At 38.0% G+C, this 24,824-nt stretch overlaps 1 protein-coding gene across 1 annotated transcript; it reads left to right on the plus strand.

The window, feature by feature from the left end:
* The first annotated feature begins 4,728 nt into the window (after positions 1-4,728).
* Positions 4,729-16,458, plus strand: LOC101161698 (chymotrypsin-like protease CTRL-1). The gene is made up of 6 exons (XM_011493049.3): positions 4,729-5,070; positions 10,279-10,299; positions 10,620-10,752; positions 11,101-11,354; positions 11,994-12,133; positions 14,742-16,458. Exons 1-6 carry the CDS (start codon positions 4,998-5,000, stop codon positions 15,225-15,227), a joined length of 1,107 nt encoding a protein of 368 aa, XP_011491351.1. The 5' UTR covers positions 4,729-4,997; the 3' UTR covers positions 15,228-16,458.
* Positions 16,459-24,824: the final 8,366 nt, after the last annotated feature.

Raw genomic sequence — 24,824 nt, forward strand, 5'->3', positions numbered from 1 at the left:
CATAAACAGCCAAAACAGTAGGGATGGCCCATTTGACACGGCGCTTCGGCGCGCGGTTCACCTTCATGAAACAGAGTGTTTCGGCACAATGTTTCGGGGCGTGTGTCAACTGGCGCAGATCACGTGGTGGATGACGTATGACGCACCAAATGCTTCGTTTGGTCGAACCACGCTTCAGATGTCACTTGTGTTTTAAACAGGTGGGCGCGCTATTCTCTAGAAATGCGAAATGAATCCTGAACGTTTCCCGAACAGTTCCGTTGTTTCCCCTGTATTGGAATCAGCGTCAGCTCATTGCACTTTACCATGGCTCCTATTAAAAACGTTCTGTGGCTCAAGATCATTTCAACTCGGTTTTTCCTAATAAAAAACCACATCATGAACGTTGTGCATCAAAAAAAAAAACACTACAATGAATATGTAATGGCATGCCGTTTCCTTGCGATTTGATTTAGCTCAGTGCATTAGTCAATGGCATTTACTTTCAGTGGTTGTAGATTCGAGTCTGGCCCACTTCCCATGAGCCTTAGGGGCTGAAGGCTACAATATCAATGAATTATGTTTTATTGCTTTGATAAACTTAAAGAAATTTAACAAAGAAATCCGATTTTTGATGTCATTTTTATTTTGAGGATTCAAACTAAAGAATGCTCCCCTGGCATATCTGAAGTTTAATTTGTAAATTTGTGTTTTGTATTGTACTTTCGTTATGTACAATTAAGTTTTTAAAAAAAAGTAATATAGTAGTGGCAGTCATGTGCATTTTAGGTCTGTTAGCAGCAGGGGATTGTGGGATGCGGTCTCTTGATCTAATTAGGGCTCAGCGTGAGCGTTTCTGTTTGCCCGGCAACTTTCATGAGAAAAACTGCAAAGGTAAATGAGAGAGCCCTTAAAGTTAGCTACCATGTTGCTGAACTTGTGGCTGAATCCAAAAAGTCCCACACTGTGGCAGAGCAATTAATACTTCCTGCCTGCAAAGCCATTGTAAATGAGATGGTCGGACCTGAAGCGGCTTAAGAAATAGCCCAAGTCCCTCTTTCCGATAACACAATTTCCAGACGAATTAATGAGATGTCTGCAGACATCGAAAGTGTGGTTTTGGACAAGATCCGTATCAGTAATAAGTTTGCGTTGCAAATTGATGAGTCTACTGACATAAGTGGATATGCTCAACTTTTGGCTAATGTGCGTTTTGTGGACGGAGACATAATCAGGGAAAACTTTCTATTTTGCAAGGCTTTGCAAGAAAAAACAACTGGAAATGAAATATTTCGGGTTACATCAGAATAACTGGAAAAAGGAGGACTTAAGTGGGAAAATTGCACAAGTGTTTGCACTGATGGAGCTGCAGCCATGGTCGGGCGCGCCAAAGGCTTTGTAAGCAGAGTGAAAGAAAAAAAACCAGATGTGATCATCACGCACTGTTTTTTACATCGCGAAGCCCTCGTAGCCAAGACTTTACCAGCAGACCTTGTTCCTGTGTTGGACGATGTTGTGCGCATGGTAAACTTTGTGAAGTCACGACCCGTGAAAAGTCGCATATTTGCAGCTTTGTGTGAGGAAATGGGAGCGGAGCATAAAGCTTTGCTGTTTCATAAGGAGGTCCGATGGTTGTCGCGCGGCAAGGTGCTGGCGCGTGTGTATGAGCTGCGAGAGGAACTTAAAGTGTTTCTGACAAATGAGGGGTCTATGGAGTGATATTTCTGCCACCACGTTGCACACAAAACTTTCTAAGTTGAACACAAAACTTTCTAAGTTTTTTGCTCAAAATTTGTTTATTTTGCTTTCAAAATCTTTTTTTTGCTTCAAAAACGTTTTTTGCGTTTGCAAAACACATTTTTTCGCGTGCGTTGTGTCAAATCTCCCTTTTGTCTTATCTTTGATTTTGCTGACTACTTTGAGCGCGACGATATGATTGCCACTGACATCGCCAAAAAGAAATTCGCATGCGTTGTGTGTCATCTCACTTTTTTCCTATCTTTGCTGAGTTAAGTTTCTGTTTGACGTAACCAAGCTGCCATCAAACAGCTGCTGATTGGTCCAGATTCTAACCAATCACATTGCCATATTAATCTAACATGGTGTCTGCTGCCGAGGCTCAGAGGCTGAACCAGCTCTTTTACCCTCATTTTTGTTTTTTTTTGGATGAAGACGTTTTCATTTTTTTTAAATATAATTTTAACAATAATTCATACTTTCTTTTTTCAGCATTAGTTCATTTTTATTAAGTCAGATTTTTGAATTTATGGCTGAGGATCTCCTGAAACTGTCATGTTTATCTGCTGACATTAAATCAACAGGTCTGTTTGATCTGTGAATCCTGCAGAGCAAAATATTAGTGAAAAGTGTGATTTTCTTTAAGATCTGTTTGTTAAAACAAAACAATAAAAGATTCAAAGCACATATTATTTAATGCTGCACACGTGTTTGGGATGAGATGAACAGCAATAATAAGCAGAAGAATGATGGCTCACCACAGTAAACTCAATGTATATAACACAGAAGAGGCATTTTTTGACTTTTATTATCATGTATGTTTTAGAACTTGTAAGCGTTTGTCCAAAGTTAAAAAATATTAGTCATAAAAAATGCTATTTTCTCGTAATATTTCAACCATTTTTGACTAAAATAAAACAATAGTTCAGATACAAATCTTAAAAAGTGTTGCTTCCCTGCTGGACAGAGTCAGAGTTCTGACGTTTTTTTTTTCTGCTGCAGACATTTTTAACACGTTCATTACTACACTGACATGAATAAATACTAAACTCTGTTTGATTTTAGCTGCTTTGCTGCTCCTTCTGGGTTTTACTCTCAGAGAAACGGGCCAGAATCGTTGAAAACGGCAGAACCCTGTACGAATAGAACCGACACAAAGTCTAAAGTCCATGTCTGGCTCGGCGCACCGTCAATATGAGACAGAGACACTTGATTGTTTTGAATCTGGACCAATCAGCAGCTCTTTGATGGCAGCTTGGTCACGTCAAACCGAAACTTAACTCAGCAAGGATAGGAAAAAAGTGAGATGACAAACAACGCATGCGAATTTCTTTTTGGCGATGTCAGTGGCAGTCATATCATGCTGAGTCGCGCTCAAAGTAGTCAGCAAAAATCAAAGAGAAGACAAAAGCGAGATTTGAGACAACACACGCGAAAAATGTGTTTTGCAAACGCAAAAAACGTTTTTGAAGCAAAAAAAAGTTTTTGAAAGCAAAAAAAAGTTTTTGAAAGCAAAAAAAAGTTTTTTGAGCAAAAAAATTATATTTTTTGAGCAAAAAACTTAGAAAGTTTTGTGTTCAACTTAGAAATTTTTGTGTGCAACGTGGTGGCATAAATATCACTCCATAGGGGTCCGATTACGCAAAGCTGCTCGCAAGTGATGAGTGGTGTGCAAGGCTGGCGTACCTGGCAGATATTTTTCATCATCTGAATAAACTGAACACACGAATGCAAGGCCGAAATGAAAATCTGCTTACAAGTACAGATAAAATAAACGGATTCCATTCAAAGGTGCAACTCTGGCAGCAACATGTGCAAAGTGGCAATCTTGAAATGTTCCCACTCACCAATAAATGGCAAGGTGTTAATACTGCAGCACTGTGTGAGATAGTAGCTAAACATCTGAAAACTCTTACGGAGAAGATGTCATTTTATTTTCCTTCAACCTCCACGGACTGCCTTGACTGGGTTAGGGACCCATTCAGCCCAGCATCAGCTGTTGGAAAGGACATGACTTTACAGGAGCAGGAGGAACTTACTGAACTGAGACAAGATCGTGGTCTCAAGCTAAATTTTGCTGATCAACGTTTGGACAGTTTTTGGTTGGCAGCTGCCAAGGAGTTCCCCATGCTGGCCAACAAAGCTGTTTTGACATTGCTCCCATTTTCCACAACATATCTGTGTGAGATGAGCTTTTCAAGCCTGACTGCTGTAAAAACTAAAAACAGAGAAAGACTGAGAGCTGTGGAGGAAGAGCTTCGTGTGTGTCTTTCCTCAATTCCTGCCAGGATATCAGCTCTGTGCTCTGCCAAACCGGCCCATGTCTCACACTGAGTATAAACATGAACGATTATAAAATGACCCATGTGTGATGTGCAATGTTCAACGTTGTGTGGTTCAAAATAAATGGGCTTGATGCCAGAAAAGAGATTATGCATTCAGTTACTCTTACTGCTTCTTCCTCTCTGAGAGTGTGCGGAGTCGTGCGGTGTATGGGACACGCCCCCGGACAGCTCTCCAGCGCAGCGATTGACAGCTCAGTTGATTCACATTTAGGCTTTCGTTTTCCCCGCTACAAGTGACACACCAGCTGGGTCGTTACAATATAAATAATATAACACTTATATTGCCATAAGTTTTTTTTTCACTTTATCAGTGGGTGGTGTGCCGCAGGATTTTTTCAACGACAGAAGTCAAAAAAGGTTGAAAAACACTGCTCTAGGTTATCACAGAGATTGTGCTCTATATCTAGACACTTTTTGATTTGGAAAGTGTAAGTCTCCAGGTGAGACTCTGTATGTCAGTTTAAAGATAGTGATCTCTCTTGTTGAATCACAGTGTTGTACAGCGTTTATTGTTTGCTGTAAAAGCTACTAAATTGCTGTATTTGCTTGACGCATCATTTCAAAACACCCTGTACTGTTTTGTAACAGAGTGGCTTTGGCACATAACCATTTCAAAACAGAGGAATCTGGTAAAACATGTTTGACCAGTTTATTTTCTGGTAAATAAAAGATCTCGGTTCACTTTGTATGACAATTTCATATTGAGGACGGACCAAAGAAGAGGAACTCTCGAATGTGAAGTCCATTTCAATTACTGTGTAGCTTTTGAACTTAGGAATCTTGAAACACAGGATTAAAAAAAAAAGCATCTTTGACTTTTTCTGCAAGATACTTGCTTGAGGTGAGGCTGTAGTTCACTTTGCCTAACAAGTGTCAAACTGTGGGTAGAGCAAAACAGAAGAACTCCAGTATTTAAAGTCTGAGACTTTGTGAAAGATGATCGTGTTGAAGATGGCTCTCCAACAGTTTGTGTGCAGATTCACTCTGATGACCCTTTTGCTTTGCTCAGGTAAGAAAATATTACCTAATAATATTTCTTAGATGTGATAGTAAATGTAGTATTTTAAATATTAGTAATAATAGACCATTAGGATCCTATAAATATGTACTTAAACATAGTCCAATAAAAGTTTTGAAACAGGTTCTGTATCAATGTGATGTGTTTGTGGCCTTAAAACAAAACTCGATAAATTGATTTATTTCTGATCATGCCAGTTTTCTCTTTCAAATTTATAAATGTGGCACTGGATTGAGTTTTCTCCCAGTTAAAGCCAACCAGCTGCCTTTTAGACCCAATCCCCACATCACTCTTAAAAACATTTTTTGACTTCATTTAGTATGAGGTTTCAAATATATCTCTAAGGGAGCGCCTCGCCACCCATAGGGTGCAAAGAAGAGATAAGGTGAGAAGCTCGGCAATCCGCGGGGAGCTCGGAGTAGAACCGCTTCTCCTCCACATCGAAAGGAACCAGTTGAGGTGACTCAGGCATCTAGTCCGGATGCCTCCTGGACGCCTCCCTGGAGAGGTGTTGCGGGCATGTCCCACTGGGCGGAGGCCCCGGGGAAGACCCAGGACACGCTGGAGAGACTACATCTCTCGGCTGGCCTGGGAACGCCATTTTTAAAAAAAATGTTTTAATCAAAATGAATTAGTTTGAAATAAAAATAACATTTATGAAAAGAATCAGTCCGGTTTTAGGACAAACCACAGAACAGAGACATCCCTTGTTATAATAGTAAATGATGTTAGATGTAACCTGGACTCTCAGAAACTCTCAGTCCTGGTACTACTGGATCTGAGCTGATACAGTAGATTTGACACAGTAGATCGCAATGTTTGTTTGCCGAGAGGTTTTAGCATCTCTGGTCCTGTTCTGAAGTGATTTTATTCTTATTTCAAAGATCGAAGATTTCATGTAAGTATGGATACACGCACCTCAAAGGTTTTTGAAATCAATTGTGGGGTCAACAAAGGTTCAATTTTAGGCTCACTACTTTTTAATCTATACATGCTGCCACTTGGGGACATCGTCAAGAGGCATGGTGTTTGCTTTCACAGCTATGCTGATGACACACAACTCTACATTGCTGTGTCTCCCGATGACAATGAGTCAATGAACATACTTTTAAAATGCGTTATAGACATTAAGTAATATATGGCAGAGAACTTCTTACAGCTCAACCAGAAGAAAACAGAGCTTTTATTGATCGATTTTTGAAGACAAGAGAGAGATTGTTTTATCTAAATTAAAAAATATATATAAAACTTACTATTTATTTTTGACCCTGAGATGAGTTTTATTTCACAAATGAAAAATATAACAAAAAACAGGACTTTAACATTTTAATATCTAATATGTTTACATCTTATCATCTACATATTGCCAGAGCCCACCCATTGCCAACACAGAGGTGCTAATTCATGCTTTTATTTTCAGCAGATTAGATCAATGATCTAATCACATGACCTCAGATTAGATCAGGGATCTAATCTGAGGTCATGTGACCAGGGTTTGCTGGCTGTTAAGAGAACCCGGTTAAAAACTAAAGGTGACAGAGTCTTTGCAGCAGTGGCCCCATCCTTCTGGAACTCCCTTCCTCTCAGCATCAGATCTGCAGACTTAGTGTTTTCTTTTGAAAAGCAGCTAAAAACCTATGTTTTTAAAATAGCATTTTCTCATTTTTCTCTGTATTCTGTGTTTAACCGTGTTTTACCGTGCTTTCCTGGGAAGCACTTTGTGATTTTTATCTTGAAAGGTGCTATACAAATAAAGTTTATTATTGTAATGCCCTGGGGGGTATTTCAGAAAGCAGGTTATGCTAGCTCCCACGGTAAGTTTGAGGCTAAGGAAGTTGATAATCTCAGCTTTCGGTTCCAGAAAAGGAGGTATGTTTCAGGGTATGCCAAGTTGCCATAGCAACTCCTACTCTGAACATAACCTGGTCTGGAGCAGGTTAAGTTGAAGGTTAGTTTGTTTTGAGAGAGGTGAATCAGCATGGCGTGTCCATTTGAAGATAATTTAGTGGATGAAGAAGCTCAGATAAAACTTTTACCACATTGAGAGGGTGATAAGACCACATATGGATGCTGGAAAGATAAACTTTTTTACTTTGATCTAACTTAATTATTTGCTTCAGTTAAGATAAATTCTTTTTTTAGTTAAGTCAGCTTAAAAATAACACGTATTCATCATACAGTTATTTTACTTTCATACAAATTAATTCATTAATTCTTAATTAATTAATTAATTCTTACTTCGGTGCTGCTGTTAGATCTGGACCGCAAGGAATTGTGGGATACCATTCCCTTTGCCTGTCTGGACGGATTTGGGTTTAAGTTTGGGTTTTGACCAAATGTGTTTAGTTGTTTTACTGAGTTATTTTTTCCTACCATGCTTAAGTCTCTGCACCATGAGTGAGAGGGAGGGAGAGGATGATGAATTAATATACCACCCCTACCGCCAAGTAGTGTAAAGTCAAGGTCAGAGAAATGGCAAGTGCTAATGTGCCGTGAATCTACATTGAATCTTTTATTTTATTGTTACAAAAATGAAAATATCTGCCAGCTCAAACTTAGACATATGAGAGTTCAAGAATTTTAACAAATTAAGATAGAAAAAGATTTAATTGAATTGGAGTAATATGACATTTAGTTAGATCAATATGTAAATTTGAGTTGCATAAACACAGTTTTATAGATGTAAGAAATTAGGTTGAATAAATTCAACTCAATTACTTGTTATCAATACAAGTAATTCATTTAAGTTGGCAAAATTGGATAAGTTATATATATGCGTTCCAAGGAAAATGGAAATGAGATAGAAACTCATGCGTTTACTTTGTCCGTTATTTTTCTCCAAGCAGAAACTCTTTCTTTTGCTGATGCAGCCGTGTTACTTTTTTGATGGGCATTTAATCTTCATACGCCGTCATTAAAATCTCAGACTCCGTCTCACTGATATATAGCGCTCTCATTTATTCTCCACGCGTTTCCATGGTGACTCCGGAAATCGGCGATCCATTGAGAAGGCCTTTATGTACTTGCCGTGCACATGCATTAACCCAGGATTACCAAGTCGAGTTAAGTCGTAATTACGCCAACTCATATCCGGTCTTTTGCAACCCACATACCCAGAGTAAGCAAGTTCAGGCGGATTTCAGCCAGGATTCAGGCTTAAAGTCAGGGTAGTTTAAACACGCTTCCTGGAATACCCCCCAGGTTTTCCCAGAATAAGATATCAAACCATCAACTATTGTAGAACACAGCCGCACGCGTGCTGACAAAGACCAGGGGGCGGGAACCTATGGCTCGGGAGCCATATTTGGCTCTTTTGATGGTCACATGTGGCTCGCAGACAAATCTTTAAGAATACTTTTTTTTTTCATTAGACCAGTCGTTCTCGGGCGCGATGCGATGCCAGAAGCGCGCAGTAGTAGCGGTGCTTGGAGAGAAAAATCAGCGCCAGCACTTTCAGTTTACTATTATCTATTATTTCACAGAGTTTGTACCAGCTGGAAACCTGTGAATTGCCGTGCCTAAAACTGCGCGCTCCCGTCTCTGAGAAAGAGCGCGCAGTTGCGGGGACGGGATGTGAGGAAGAAAGCAGAGGGTGGGGGGGTTGTGGGGACAGGCAGCAGGTGAATCACACAGGGAGTGTAAAAACGTAAAACCCGCTACCCGTCACTCACTGCAGCGTGAGTGTGTGTTTGGCTCCCCGTCTGCTTGTGAGCGTCTGTCTCACATCTAAAGAACAGTCAGACCAACTTAAGATCAAGTTTAAAGTCTCAACGCCTGCGTGAAGCAGAAACTCACCATGTATCAACTAGACTAGACAATCAGCAAAACTACTACGAGAAATACTCATCATTTAGTAGCAACAGCATAACAATGTTATTAAAAAGAATTCTCAGACTTATTGTACTTTAAAAATGTTGAAATTACATCAAATGCACACATTTACTTGTGTATTTAGTTTTAAACATATTGTCGTGGACTGAGTTTAACTTTGCTGTTGGGCCGCGTTAAAAGTTCTGGAGTTCATTGAACGCATTAAGCAGAGATCTGATTGGCTCTCAGTTCTGTCGCTCAGCCTGTTGTTAGGTAATTTGGACCAATGGGGTTAAGCTATGGGCCGAATGAGGGAAATGGGAGGGCTGGAGCGGGAGCAGGTGAATATAAATTTGGGAGAAGCTCTCTCGTCTCAGCGGGAGAGATTCAGGAGTTGATGAATTAATTGTACGGCGTTTGTTGTGGTCTGCAGTAACCAGAATAAAGAACTCTAAAAGAGGTTAAGTCTCCGTGCCTCACTGTGGGAAAGGGACACTACATTATTGTATGGCTCTTTTGAAATTACATTTAAAAATATGTGGCGTTTATCGCTCTCTCGGCCAAAAAGGTTCCCGACCCCTGCATTACACCAATTTTAAAATCTCTGCATTGGCTCCCAGTGCAATTCAGGATGTATTTTAACGTTTTTATTGGTTTATAAATGTTTGTATGGTCTAGTGCCTTCATATTTATCAGATATTTTTTGAAAGTATGAGCCAAAATAAAATACTCCATCTAGCTGAAATCGTAAGTCTTACCTGGGAAAGAAAGAAAAGGAAGAAAAAAAAAAAAAGAAAGAAATCAATGACAAAACACTAACCACCCTAGACTAACAGAAACAGGAGAAAGACTTATGTGAAAGAAACTGGCAGTCCACCTCTATAGCTTCACTTTAACATAACTTCACCAAACAAAAGACTACACAGAATGGGCCTCAACACCAAGAACTACACAGTGCAGTGGCAACAGGTTGCAGCAAAGCTCCCTTCTCACAGGCGGTAAACACAGTTCTTTTTAAAGGCTGTCTCCATCAGCTCTGCTCTAATGGGAGCCACACCTTTCCAGAACCACATCTGAAAACAATCAGACAGACGGACAAAGATCCACAAAAACACAGAAGTCCCACTCTGATAGAAATAAAATACATAAAACACAGGATAAGAAGAAAAAAACTAACCCACATACAGCCACAACTGTAACAAATGTTTTGCTTTTTTGTTTTTAGAATTTGGTTATGTTTGTATGTAAAGCACGTTGAGTAACACAAGTTCAAAAAGTGCTATACAAATAATGTTTGATTTGATTTGATGCAACTTTATATGTGCACAATGTCTTTCAACACAATAGATTCTTGGATCAACATGTTTGTTTTTTTGTTCTTTATTTCAGGTTGTCACCCAGCAGTGAATGGTGAGCATTGAACTGCAGCAATAGTTCTCTATTTTCTGCATTTAGATGTTCCTTTCCATATAATTTATCAATTCAAAACTTAAGAAATGAGCTGAGTGTATGTTGTTATCCAAATTACATGTCTGCAAAAGCAGCTTATATCACATGACTTCAGTGTTTGACAACATATATCTTTTGTTGTTTCTTTGGTTAGAATTGGTGTAAGGTGTGAAAAAACACTGTAAGAGTTAAATTTATCGTGGTTTAGCATATTTGGTTAAAGGTCCATAGTTTTTATTTTTATCAAATGTTCTTACACTTCTCCCTCCTCTTTTTGACAGATAATTCCACAGTTGTGGAGAATGTCTCTCCAGGAGATTCCCCTTGGCTGGTTTATTTCTACCCAGATTTCAGATGTGAGGGGTCACTGATCACAACTGAGTGGGTGCTCACAGATAGCAGCTGCCTAAAACCGTAAGATCTAGTTATTCATTCTTTTTTTTGAAAGGAAAGAAAAAGGACAGTTTACAGACTGACCATCAACTATTCAGACTTCTAACTATTTATGCAACAAAGAAAATATTTTTAATTTTCTTAGACTTTTCTTTTTATTTCTTTAATTTTTTTAAATTTAAAAATAAATTTATATTCAGAACAGTACAGTATACATTTAATAATAAATACCATCTGCGGCAAATAATAGTCAGATAACAATTTCTACTGTTTTTTTTTTGCTGTAATATGCTTTTTTGTAACCACTATAAAAATATCTGTTTACTGAAATCTTTAAGATTTGCCTTACTATTTATTTCTCATATCCAGATCGGACATCAACACCACATCAGCTTTTGTGGGTCTGATTGACCGTGCTTCCACACCTGCTGGAAACGTTGCCTTTTTTAGAAGTATAGTTTGCAACACTGAAAATAAAAATGGGACCACTTCTGGAATTTGTCTTCTGAAGCTGCAAAGGCCAATCCGTTTATCGAACGACACCCAGTTAATTTCCTTAGCCTCAAACATGAGCACGTTCTATGACGGCATTTCCTCCTGGGTCTCTGTAAATGATTTCATCAGTAAGTGACACTTTAAGCTGCATTGAACAGACACTCCTATCAGTTACAGCAACCATTCCTCCACTTTGTTTTTGATAAAGTTACAGAGAAAGGACAGTCCAACCCATCATCATTTTTGTTCAAAAGTGAAAAAAGATGAGTTTACTTCTCAACATATCATGAAGACCTTTTTTTGTTTTGGATTACATAAACATTTGAACATTGACCTCCATCAGAACTATTCTGATCAATATTTTAGGGTTAATTATAAAATTCCATTCCAAACAAAGAAATTAACTCTCAAGATCTCAACTTAATGATCCACGAATGAACCTTTTAAGGTTTTGCTTCTGGAGAAAAATTATGCTTTAGTCAAAAAACAACGGGTTGAAAAATAAACAGAATAAAGTGTCCTTTTCTGACTCATACATCGACAGTTAATGTTTTAATAAATTGAGAAAGAGAAGCTACAATTTCATGATTCTGCTTAAAAATGCCTTTTAACGTGGAATATTAGTGGAGTTTTTTGCATGATACAGTATCTTACAAAAGTCTAAAAAAAAGTCTGTACATTTTTGTGAGAAGAGTATAGTGCTATTTACTCTTTCATTTTTTCTAATAATCTACAGCTTTTTAAGCTTTAAACTCCTTCTTTAATAGGTGAAAGGCTAAATGTCAGCACACAAAGGGAGGTTAAAGCATCAATACTGGGCAACAATCAATGCAACTGTAAACAGAACCAAAGTAATGTCACAGAGAAAGAGATGTGTGCCACAATAGGAGGATCCTATCCATGTCAGGTAACCATTTAATGTTGTTTTATTTTTTTATTTTTATTGTTTTACAAGCTAAACTGTGACCCTTTCACTGTAAATTTACAGTATTTTACAGGCAGCAGTTTTGCCAGTAAAATACTGCATTTGTACTACAATGGATCACTGTAAATCCCATTTAATTCTTTGAATGTTGCACAGTTTTTTATTTGTATTTTAGTTACAGAGGTGTGAACAGCTGTCACTTCAATCACACCAGTAGGTACAGATGATGCAGATTATCTGTGCACCACACATTGCACCTCTCCACACCGTCTTTAATTTTAAGAGGCACAATAAATGACAGACGTCAATGATCTTAGTGAAGCTATTAAAACAGCTTTGTACTGTCAGGCCTAGACATAAACCAAGAAGAAACAGACCCTTTTCATGTGACATCAGACAAAAGGGCTACATCGTCACTACTGTGTAATGTTACTTTACGGGTATAGACCAGCAAAGCTAACTACTGAATGCTGTTTAACACCATTCAACTTAATTAACACAAGGTAACCTTATGAATAGTAAAAGAAAATTGCATAATATTTATTTTATAAATGTACTATCTGACTGTATTTTTTCCTCTCTTAGATCATTCACTAATCAAAATACAAATTTAAGTAATCTTGACTGCACAGCTGCTTCCCCAAGTCGTGGATCATTTCTCTCCTACAACTTTATCAAAGTTAGGAAAAGGTTACAAGTACTTCATTAAGTGTTACTTGTTCGATAATAAATGTAATTAAGACTATAATTCTCCTAATTTATGGTAGCGAAAGCTTTCCACAATGGGTATGAGATGTAGAGCTGCAACAGATTTTTTCCTGCCCATTAAGTTGCTTAAATTTTCGTGTTCACACTGAAAACAGAGCAAAAGTAAGGCAATTTCAGTGTGTCATACATCATAGTAAAGATAATTACTATTGGATTATTTTCGAACATTGGTTGGCTTTTCTTTTGTCCATAACCATGTCTGATCTGAAGGAAAATAAAGGTAGAAAGGATCAAATGAATTGGAAACCATTTTGAAAGTATATAAGGAAGTAACTGTTTGGATGTATTTCTAAATCATTTGCCAGTGCTAAACTTTTTTCTTGGCCGCACTTATTTTGGAAGTTGAAACTACGTGGCTTAATAGCCGCACTTAAAATTTCACTTTGCCACTTGGTAACCATTCCTGTTTTTACAAAACCCCTTAAAATACTCGGTAAAACAACATATACCCCATAAAACAACAACTAGATTTAGCCTCGGACGCAATTAAAATGCTTGCAGGCATGCAGCAATGTGGATCTTGGCCGCACGTATTATCTGCGGCCAACATTTGTTGGGGTGAACAGCGTTCAGTTGTCAGCTTTGCCTGTCAAAACCTGTACTCTGGAAGTAACATTACACAGTATAGTGGAGATTTTACCATTTTGTCGGACGTCACCATAAAATGGGTCTATTCATACTTCAACTCCCATTATGCATAATCCCATTTCCGAGGAAAAAAACTAACAAAATAAAATTTGCATCTGCCAAACTGATGCAAACTGACTGAGAGACAAAGAAAACGTTTCCAGAATGTTCTTGAGCAGCTGATTTTTGTAACAAAATTATTTTCCCATGATGCTCAGTTGTTTACAATAAGTTTCTGTACATCACAGGAGTCTTCCTTTTTGTTTTCCCACATTGTGTTGCAATTAACAGTATGGCATTATACAACATAAAAACAATGGAATACTGTCAGAATTTCTCCCAGTTTGCACTGCTGTACAACACTAAAACAGCACACAGTTGATGTTTCTTTGTAATTTTACATCAAGGGTTTACAGGGTGGCTTAATGACTTTATAAGGCATTATTTTTGAGTAGTTTTACTTAAATACACATTTTACTTTTACTTTAAATGAATGTCAATCCCTGCTCAAACACACTTGCCTTTGATGGCCGCCATTATCATTCTTCTGCAGAGCTTGATGATATGCTGAATCAGCTGTGTGCTCAACATGCTGGGCAGTGTGCCCCCATACCAGGGCTGGGAGAAATATGTTTGAAAAAAAAAACAGCATATAATATTAGCAAAAATCCAACCATGTTTATCCCCATTTTTTCGGCACAGCAGTGAAAGCATACATAGTGCCAAAATGCAATAAATAATGGGTTTCAAATTTTATGTTCGATTATAGCAAAATTGCTTCCAAGTTTCTAAAAATAGAAGAATTTCTTTTGTAACTTACATTTTTTCCCTGATTCAATTAGTTTTAGTACTTGAGACATTTTTTGTTTCGTGTGTTACTTTTTTACTCTGATAAGGTCATTTTTACTTGTCTAAATATTTGGATGATTTTTGTAATTTCTACATGTGTTAATCTTTTTAGGTGATTTTACTTTGGTGTTTTTGTTTGGTTACTCTACTCACCTTTGGTTTGATAAGTTGCTAAATTAAGACACTTTTTGTTTAGTAAAAAAGTAAAATATATAAAAACAGGAACGATTATGATCACTGAATGAAATACTGGTGGACTGCAAAAGAAAAATTTTTCTTTTTAATAAAATAAAGAAATAAGCTTTTCCTTGCACTAATATTACTTCAAATCTTTTTTTCCTTACAGGTCATTCCTGGATCCCCACTTGTTATTAGAGAGCAGTCTCAATGGGTCCTTGCTGGAGTTGCAATTTCCACCTCAGCTTCTTGTGGAGATCCTGGAGTCTTCAGCCGTGTGTCCTGGTACCAGGACTGGATCCGTGAAGTTATCACTGGCACAGAACCAACCTTTGTTACTGTCAGTTCCACAGGCAGTGACCCTGATGTGAACTTTATTTGTTCAACAGAAGTATTTCCTACCACTACAACAACTACTATTGGCCTGACTACCACTACTACAACTACTCCTAGCGCTCCTCCCATTGTCGATCCCACAGGCATGGGAACACGTTCATATGGTACCACTACTACTGGCATGACTCCCCTCACTCCTACTACACCTGATGACAGTATTTTTAGTGGTGGTGAGAACCTTATCCACTTTACTCACTTCTTCTCTCTGTCTGCTCTTGTTCTGTTTCTCCATGTTCTTGTTGGTGACAGTGAAATATAAAAGTATCTCCAAGGACTCTGTTCTTCAGGGCAACTGGACTTTTACCCTTTAACACCAGAGATGTTGCTGGCAAAAACAAAGTAACCCACGGTCTTTGACAGATCGTGACTCTTTGTCCATTCAAACGATGATTCTGAAAAGCTGCTTTTCTCTGGAACGTTTACGTTGATGTAACACCTTAACCACTGTAAAGTTTCGCAAAACAGCGCTAAGCCGCTTTTCTCCGCTTTAGAGTCTGCTCGAATTATGTTCATAGCCTGAACAGTTGAAGAGTTTTGGTAGTCCAAAGAATGTCAACATAGGAGCTAAAGATGTGGCGTTAGAGCGTTAAAAGATTAATCAGGAATACATTTTGTTGCTTCTCTGAGTAGCTTCTTTAGTTCTAACTGCTGATAAAGATTTCAGGTTTTTGATGTGTCTGCTGCTTTAGAAGTCTGACAGGAGGGAAATAACTAGATGTCCTTTGATTCAAGTGTCAAGGATCCAGTGACTATCAGAGTGTTAGGCTATAATAACCTTTGACAGCATTCTCATTGTGGTTCAGAGGTGATGGTGGCATTTGTTAGTGGTTCACACTCATCACAACTAAACAAATAACCCAAGTCCAGTTGCTCTAAAGAATAGAATCCTGTGATAACATGACATGGATAGCAGAATCTTCTCAGACTTAATAGTATAATCTACTAAGAAGGCTGATTTCGCTTTCATAAATGCTTTCCTTAACATGGTTCCACTCAGGTTTAAATAAAATCACTTTACTATTTTCCTGAAGCAGAAAACATTAGCAAAAACGTATATTCATTTTTTCTTTCTATTTCTCTAAGAATATAGACAACATATTTTGAGTTTGTGGAAAAGGCATTGTTAACCCACAAGATTTTATATTTCTGAAAAAAAATGTAATCATTACTTTTTGTTAATAACTAAAATCTTTGCAAAGTGATGTGTAAAATCTTATAATTAAATTGTTGCTTTTTTGGTGTTTCTTTGGGAAATTTGGGGTTTCAGACTTCAATGAATGAAACACAAACTGAAAAGAGACTTTTTTTTTAATCAAGTAAAATATTGTAGCGACCTGGGGGTTAGCCCCGCCTTCAGCCCCTAAAGCTCATGGCAAGTGGGGAGTTTTGGGGTGAAAACCATGAATTAGAGTACTGGCAACAGAAGTGACCTCCATGCTGTTCGGGCTGTATGTGTGCTTGAATAAATGGGCTCGATGCTGAAAAGGCTACTTGACTTCTCTGCCTGTTACTTCTAATCTGAGACTGTCCGAGGTCGTGCGGTGTATGGGGCACGGACAGCTCTTCAATGAAGACACTCACTACATAAGCAGTTTGACTTTCGCTTCCCTACTAAAGTGACATCCCGATTGGGTTGTTACAATATATTCCTGTGTACTTGCATCAGTTTGAACGAGACTTAAACAGACTTTTAATAGTTTGGTTCCTTAAAGACAAAGCAGACAGGCTTTTCCACTCTTGACCTTGGTTACTGAATCACCAGCCGGACCATTACAGTTTTTCTCAAATGCTAAGACACATCCCCTAAATCCCCTAAACCAAATTGTCTAAACACATTTACGAAATCTAGCCACCTTTTTCCAATTTCATAAACACATTTCACATGAAGACACAATTCACAAAACAAAATGATCCATTCTCAGTAATCTTAACACATTTTTCTTTAGCTAAAACACAAGTTGCAAAAGAATCCTGCTCATATTCTCACATGAAAGCTCATGTGATGCAAAATGCCTGCTACAGTCAACAATATTTGAACACAATGAACACACCTAGCATCATTAATTACACACAAGGACTCAAAATTGAAGACGTTAAAAGCAAGTTTTGAGTGCACAGTTTGATGAAGATTCCAAACAAACACAATGGATGAAGGCAGAGTCAGGGGAATTCAAGTCAGGGGAGGAAGAGGAGCAGGCCAACAAGGGAGAGGAGGAGGTCCAGGAGGTAGAGCAAGACCTTGCACCATAATATCATTGTCCATGTCATGACAATGGCTGAAGCAGGACTAAGAGTCTGTCCAAACCTGAGTAGGTTCACCGAGGTCATCATTCTCAGGGCATTCAACCTGCAGAAATGAAGGCAAAGAAGCGCAACATCATTGGCCAAAGAGCCATCACTAAGGTGCCTGGCCAACGGGTGTGTGTGTGTGTGTGTAATTTTACTCATTGTGGGGCTCAGAGGGACTTGTCCCTGTTCTTGTCATGCTGTTCTTGAGTCTTACAACACCCAACGTCCCCTTACCTTCTTAGGCTGCATTTACACTGCAGGTCTTGATGCTCATATCCGATTTTCTGAGTATATCCGATTTTTATGACGACCCATCATCTGTTAAAAGTGACCCGTATCCGATTTTTGCATTTACACTATACAATGCTGAAACTATCAAACGTAGACAATCTGAGGACTACGTAGCTGCATTTCCGCCTTCCGCGGACCTCTTCCGGACTTTTGTGACTTCGGTTGTCATGGAGGCAACGCAGCGACGGAAGGAGGCGTTGCCTCGGGCGCTCCAGAGGGGAGAGGAAAAAGGGGGGCTGCTCGGCTCTCTCTGAATGTGGAATGAGGAAGTGCTTGCCTACGTGCTGTACTAACAGTTTGATCCAAGTGTTGAACCTTTCCTGCGTGATGACTTCTCTTGTCCGACCGTGGTCAGAAACGCACGGGAGATTTTCTTCAGGGCCGAAGGCGGATTTCTCCTATAAACGGCTTCTAGCCTGTTCCATAGCAACGGTGTCCAGCTTGATTAGTTACCTTTTGCGTCCCGACCGGACCGGAAATAACAGCGGTTTCCGACTACGGTCTGAAGCCTGAGGCTGAAAGGTAACACGCTGACAGCAAAATCAGCGCACAAAAGCACTTTAATGAGTCATGTGATCTCAGTTGGTGGTGTCCTGAGTTGACGTCACTGACGTACGACTTGCATTTACTAGGGGAATATCCGATTTGTCTGCTTACATGGCACACGCAAAGGTTCGCATCCGATTCGTATCCGATTTATTTCCACTTATGAGTGAGGCCTGAATCCGATCTGAGAAAATCGGAATCCATGCGCTTTTGTCCTGCTTACACGCTCACCGGTCATTTCCGATCTGTGCCACATGAGAGGAAAAAATCGTAATTGGGTCACTTGAACCATGTAGTGTATATGCGGCCTTAGAGGAGCCTAAAGACATCCTCATAGACCGCCAACAACACCATCCTGGGCCCGTACATCATTTGGAATGTGATCATTTGGAACAATGTAAGCTTCCACAGAATAAACCAAATCAGAGAGGGGTTCACCACCAACAGTAACCAGTCTGTCTGCCACCCTACTCCCATTTTCTGAACCATATAGAGGAGTTCTTCTCATCGCTGAGATAGAAGGTTTATGACAGACACCCACACACTAAAATGATGCCGCACAGTGATTGTGGTGTGTGTGTGTATTGTGTGAATAAAGTAAATAAAATAACTTCAAACCCTGATCATGTTTTCAAGAGTATAGTGTGCAATTTAATTTTTGATTTGAAATGGTTTATTTCAAGCAATCAAATAGGAATAATAGATCAATAGATCATGTGTTTGCACTGAGATGTGTTACAGTAGTGTACATGCAGAATTTACTATAGATTTAAACTCTTCATATGAAACTCACAAATCCAAATACCTAATCCTCTGCAGAGATCTAAGAGCATCCATTACTGTAAAGTTTCTAAAAAATATGCATTGGCAGTTGTGAAACAAAGAACCTTCTCACAAATTGAGCATTTTATTTTCCATTGTTTTGCTGTAGTGCGTAATGATGTACATAGTGTTTACATGTTTGAAAGCTTCGAGCTGCTCTTTCTGTAAAGGTTTAAGTTTTGAAGTGAGAATGTGTGGTTGTGTTTATGTAGCTGTAGAACAGAATGATGTGTTTAGACTTTGGGTAAAAATGGAGGACACGTTTGTGAAATGTGTTCTAGCATTTGAGAAAAACTGTAAGACATGCAGCGTGAATGTGTATAAGTGATTTTAACAAAACACACCCATCAAATAAGACTTCCTGCAGATGATGCATACATTATCCCTTGAAACTCATCTGTCCACACAACAGTGAGAATCATTGATTTTTTTTTGTCAATTTCAGACTAATCTATCAACAGTTCAGGAATCTCTGGTAAAACCAGTGAATTTAAGGCAATAATAGATTTTTTCTTAAATGATCAGCTATGGTGCAGATAAATTGCCTTCAGTTACTGAAAAGGACACAAGACAAACTAACATGTTAGCGTCATACGATGGAGTTGATTCACATTAAACTGCCTGGCGGAGTAGCTACAGTAAAAGTGAAAGATATTTTCCTCTAAATCATTGATTCCCAAGCAATGATTTAACATTTTCTGGAGAAAGCAGTGCAGACATAGAGAGAAGCAGTTTGGAGATGGGTTAGAAAAGATACAACAATATATCTAAACTTAATATACTCGTTGCTATAATAATTGGATTGCCCCGAAAAGCATCCAACTGTTTTTTGACGTGTTAAATTAGAGCGCTTTTAGTCTGTTATAATAGGAAAACGTCATAAAGCCACTTTTTAAACTGTATTTTGATCTTTTACTGCACCGTAAGGGCACACATTTAAATGAAATTCTTCCAAAATGAGACTTTTCACAACAATTATTAGGTTAGAATAAAAGTTGATTAATTACAGTAATTAATTACAGGTCCCGATTAACCGGTCGTACAAAAAAATTATTCGCTTGAGAGGACTAGTCCTCTGATACTGCAGTCTACCCTTTGAGCAGGTCGGCCAATGATCAAAGGGTCGACGGTTTCATTCCTGCTCCCCCCAATCAACTGCCATTGTGTCACTGGACAAGACACTTCACCCTCCCTGCCTCCAGCGTTGTTCCACTAGTGTGGGAATGTGTATGAATGATCCCATGATGGTCAGAGGAGCCATAGACGCATATTGGCAGCCACGCCTCTATCAATCAGAGAATTAAATTTATTTTTTGTGTTTTACTGTCTAAAAAATGTTAAAGTAAAAGGTGTCTAAACTATTATTAGTTCACCAATCAGCAAGTGTTTTGGAATGCTTTTTTATGGATTTATAGTAAACTGGAATACTTTAATACCAATTCATACTGCAGCAATTAGACATTTTGTTGTTATTATTGCTGTTTTTATTGGAACAAGAAGTTCTGAAGCCACTCAAAGAAATCAAAAGGGTGTAAATGAAAATTAGAGAACAAACATAACTCCACCCTAGTTACCAATGTTCTGAATGCAGACAAAGAGGCAGGACTGAGCAAAGTCAGTTTTGAGAAGTTCACGCCTATGCTAAAACACGGAACACGTATGATGACATTGTCAATTTTAAGATCATAGATTTGACCTATTAAAAGGTTTCATGCTTAAAGCTACTAGTTTCATTATTTAAAAGCCATGGTTTGCAGCAAGAGTTAAAAGTGGTAAGAAGGGGCGAATGAAAATCAAAATGTCCAGCTTTTTTTTCCATTGGCATTCCTTTAAAAAACTTTGTTACGTAGGTAGCAAGAACAAATCTATATTAATTAAAGAAGATTGCACAAAGAATTGGTTCCAAAAGTCATTTTAAAAGATAAAAACTTCCACATACCTTGGTCTCTGTAAAATTATTGCACAGTAAATTTCACAACCTTTAATCTTATGATTATTTTTTTTAAATCAATAAATCAAAACATAAAAGCACCCCCTCATTATAGACAACTCATGGGATTCGGGAAAGATGCGTTAAAAATAATATTGATTGTTTTTATCTCCTGCAAACTTTGTGTGTCAGGGTCCAGTTTTATTGTATGTCTGTGTCCATAATACATTCTTTAAAATTTAACATTTTGGAGGAAAGCTGTTAGATTTAGCTTTCTTGGCAGCAAAAAGAAGTTTGAAGCAAAACTCCATATTGAGTTTGGAATATAAGATTGGATGACACTGTTATGGTGCCTGTCAGTCTCCTCCCCCTCCCCCTCCTGCTCTGCTTCTGACTTCACCAGCTGTGACCAATCCACCTCATCAACCGCTGCAGCTCAAAAGGAGACCCAGCTCCACTATTCAATGCCAGTTCGTTGCCCCATATGGTGACTATACCTGGTCTCAGTCTAAGCTCATGTTTGTGAAAACCAAGTCTTGTCTCGACTCTAACATTATTCTCCCTGCCTCAGGATTCCAGCCTCCAAGCGTCACCTGTGTGGAAGTCAGATCGAGCCCTCCTGCATTCCTGTGGAAACAACATGCTCTACCAAGCTGCGCTACTACCTCCAGCAACGCCTCAAGCCGCAGTCCTCATCAGACTCATACCAAGCCACAACCATCTCTCCTGGAAGGAAAATAAAAACTCTTACTCACCTCTTACCTACCGTTGTCCTCATTCTGGGTTTCAGCATCTGGGTCTGTCCATCCTGCAAGTCATGACAGACACTTTACTTTGTCCTTAAAGTTTTTTTTTATTATTAGATACACAACACAGATGAGAATATGTTGCCTTACTGGCTCACTTGAAAGAAACCTTTCTAGTTTAAAGCATATCGCCAGAAATGCTTTAAATAAAAACCTGTTTCATGAACACAAGTATTTTGTTCTTCATGAGCTTATCAAATATAAGCTCCAAGTTTTAATTTTTTTGTAGGTAAAATGTAAAGAATATGCAAATGTAATAATGGGACTTTAATCTTATTAAACAGTTTGTAAAATAAATAAATTTAAACAAGACTCTTTTCTTTAAATCTTTGTACTCCACCCTGCACAAAAATCCTGCTAAGAATGCTATGACTAATTTAAGGACTGTGGCCTTCCTCATTCTTTTAAAACAATGAAGTTACTTTTTTATGCAAATATAAGCAATAGGTTAGCTCAGCCTATTGCTAGGAAAAAAAGACTCGCCGCAGTGACAATATATTAGGTTGGTATCTATAAAAATTGTGTAAGGACTTAAAATTGTATCTTTTAAAATTAACAAAAGGAAAAGTAATACAAATCCACTTTCGATGAATATTAACTTTATTTAGCCACAGAAACCCTGTTATAGTCAAAAACAGAAAATAAGCTAAAATTGCCTAAAATAAAAAATCTGTCATTCCTTATTTAAACCAGAAACATTTTGACCAGCTGAACCATTTGATGCTGAGAAAAATAATTCAATCAATAAATAATAAATGTAAATTGATCTGAAACATTAGCAGCAGCACCAATTTATTTATCGTTTTTAGTCCGAAGAAATAGGTAAAATACATTGTGCTGATTTTTTTTTCTAAATGATAAGTGCAGTTGTTTTCCTGCATTACCAGCTGTCTTTATGTCAAATACTGACACCAACTAAACCACAGGCAGACAAAGATTACATTTATGGAAAATAAAGACACGTCGGAAAAATTTTCTACAATAGTTGATAACGAATGACATTATTAGCATGAGCTGAGTAATCTAAAGGCAGTGATGATCCTGGTGTTGTGCAACAGAGGCAGCTCTCCGCGTGCCCTGTTCCACCTCGCAGTCTGAGCCCACTACCCCTCCCCTCTCCTTCTCACACAGGCAAGCGGCGTGTGACAGAAGACAGGAGCGCGCAGCTGCAGGGATGGCAGTTCACAGGTTTCAGGCTGTTGCAAACTCGGTGATAGAACAGATAATAAGAAACCAACAGTGGTGCAGATTTTTTTCCAATTACTGAGCCGCTGTCACCGCAGCCCTCCGTTGCGCCCCGAGCAATTGCTCGTATTACCTGTGCCTAAAACTACTGCGCATCGCATCGGGGCGCACCCCACTATTTGAGAAGCACTGCTTTAAAGTAATCCATATTCAGTATTTTGAAAACTTTTAAATATTTAAGCCTCTATCTAAGCCCCAGTTTAAACAAAGGTTTGCTGTGATTAAGATCAGAAAATAGACATTAGTTATTGTTGGAGGTAAAAGCTGTGTTTAAATAACATTCAAGTTGTTTACAAATGGAATTATAGGATTAGATTTGATTAATATCTATTAAAATTGTATTTTAATTCTGCTAATTTGGGGTTCTATGTGTTTATGAATAAAGACAAAAATAACTAACATTTGTTTTTGAAGTTTTATTTATACATTTGGAGCTAACAAAGAAAAATAAGTTGGAGTTTCATAAGGTGATGCATAATATCCAGTGAAGTAAAAATAATCCAAGGACATTTAATTATTGTAAACTCCGCAATTTAGAATGGAAAAAAATGTAAAAGGTAATTAGGTTCAGCTATCTTAAGCATGAGTAATTTGTTCATGCTGCTTGAAATATGTATTTGTTGCACATATTTTCATTTTACAGTTACAAAGTCTAAAAAGGACTTTTGTTCTTTTTTTTTTTTTTCTCTAATATAATCCGGCGGATTTATTTACACCTCAGAGGTTTTTAGATTCTGTCTTTTGCTTGTGTTTTCCAAACAGCTTTTTCAGTTTTATGCATTCCTTCATCAGAACCTACCTTTAAGTTCTTGTCCTCAGAGCAAAAATGAAAATTAAATACTTATTGTTTTAAAAGAAGGTTTATTGTGTGTTGATAGTAATAAATTACTTTAAAACTCCACAACACCCAAGAAAACAATACAAAAAAAACACTCAAATCATACACCTAATTTTTTATTTTGAAATGCCAACTTTTTAAACACAAAATATAACCCCCCAAACTTGGGTCCTTTACCAGAGGTCTGGGAGCTTGAGGGGTCCGTGGTGTTTTTGCTGTTTTCTGGGCCGAGTTGTGTGAGGTTTTTCCAGGTCATCTTCCTATTCCTGCAGGGTATCTGATAACTGCTTAGTGTCTGTTTCATGTTCTCACCATTGAGCTGGCTTCTCAGGACTTGCCTAACTAGTTGAAGCATTTGGCTTTTGTGGCTTTCTTGTTACCTGTTCCAGGTTGCCAATCGCCTGGGGGATTTCAAGGAACTTGGTGTTCATGGCACCGAATGAAAAAGTTCAACTGATAAAAAGATTTAGCCAACCTTTTGTAATTTTGTTGCATTTTTATTACCTCTATAAAAGTAAACATTAATGTATGTGCTAATTTTAAATTAAAATGGGAGGTGTGACAGAGGTTGTGGGCAGGTATCTTTGATAAAAATATAAACTGTTGCCATTAATACAGGTAATGAATGCTCTGTATTGGCACTGAAACACGTACAAGTACAACAAAGGGGGGGGGGGGGGGTCACTCAGTCCATAAGCTATACAGTCACGATGCCCACACATTTTCTTTTGGTGTGATTTCCATTGTTTTCAGAAAAGAAATTGAAAAATAAAAATGATTCATTAAAAGGTAAATTATTTAGTTTTATTAGTAAATTAGTAGTCAGTGTGTAGACTTTCCCTTATCATTTCAAATATAAATTTATGTAGATAAATGTGAAACTAGAGTTCTTTTCTTTATTACACAGATCTTTTCTCTAAGCACCCACTGATCTGTGATCAGTAACCCTATACATCTAACTCGATTAAATAAGAACAAACAAACAAATTAACCATTAAAGAGGAGTTTGCCACAATACATGTGGAATTCTTTGTCAAAAAGAGAAAAGATGTAGTACATTGAAAAAGTATGAATATATAAATGGTGAAA

This window comes from Oryzias latipes, chromosome 8 (assembly GCF_002234675.1).
Source record: "Oryzias latipes chromosome 8, ASM223467v1".
NCBI classification, from domain to species: domain Eukaryota; kingdom Metazoa; phylum Chordata; class Actinopteri; order Beloniformes; family Adrianichthyidae; genus Oryzias; species Oryzias latipes.

Bases quoted from the DNA above. Each gene is read 5' to 3' on its own strand.
- LOC101161698 (XM_011493049.3), top strand. From the start codon at position 4,998: ATGATCGTGTTGAAGATGGCTCTCCAACAGTTTGTGTGCAGATTCACT. The intron at 5,071-10,278 runs GTAAGAAAATAT...TCTTTATTTCAG, and splicing joins GACCCTTTTGCTTTGCTCAG to GTTGTCACCCAGCAGTGAAT. The intron at 10,300-10,619 runs GTGAGCATTGAA...TCTTTTTGACAG, and splicing joins TTGTCACCCAGCAGTGAATG to ATAATTCCACAGTTGTGGAG.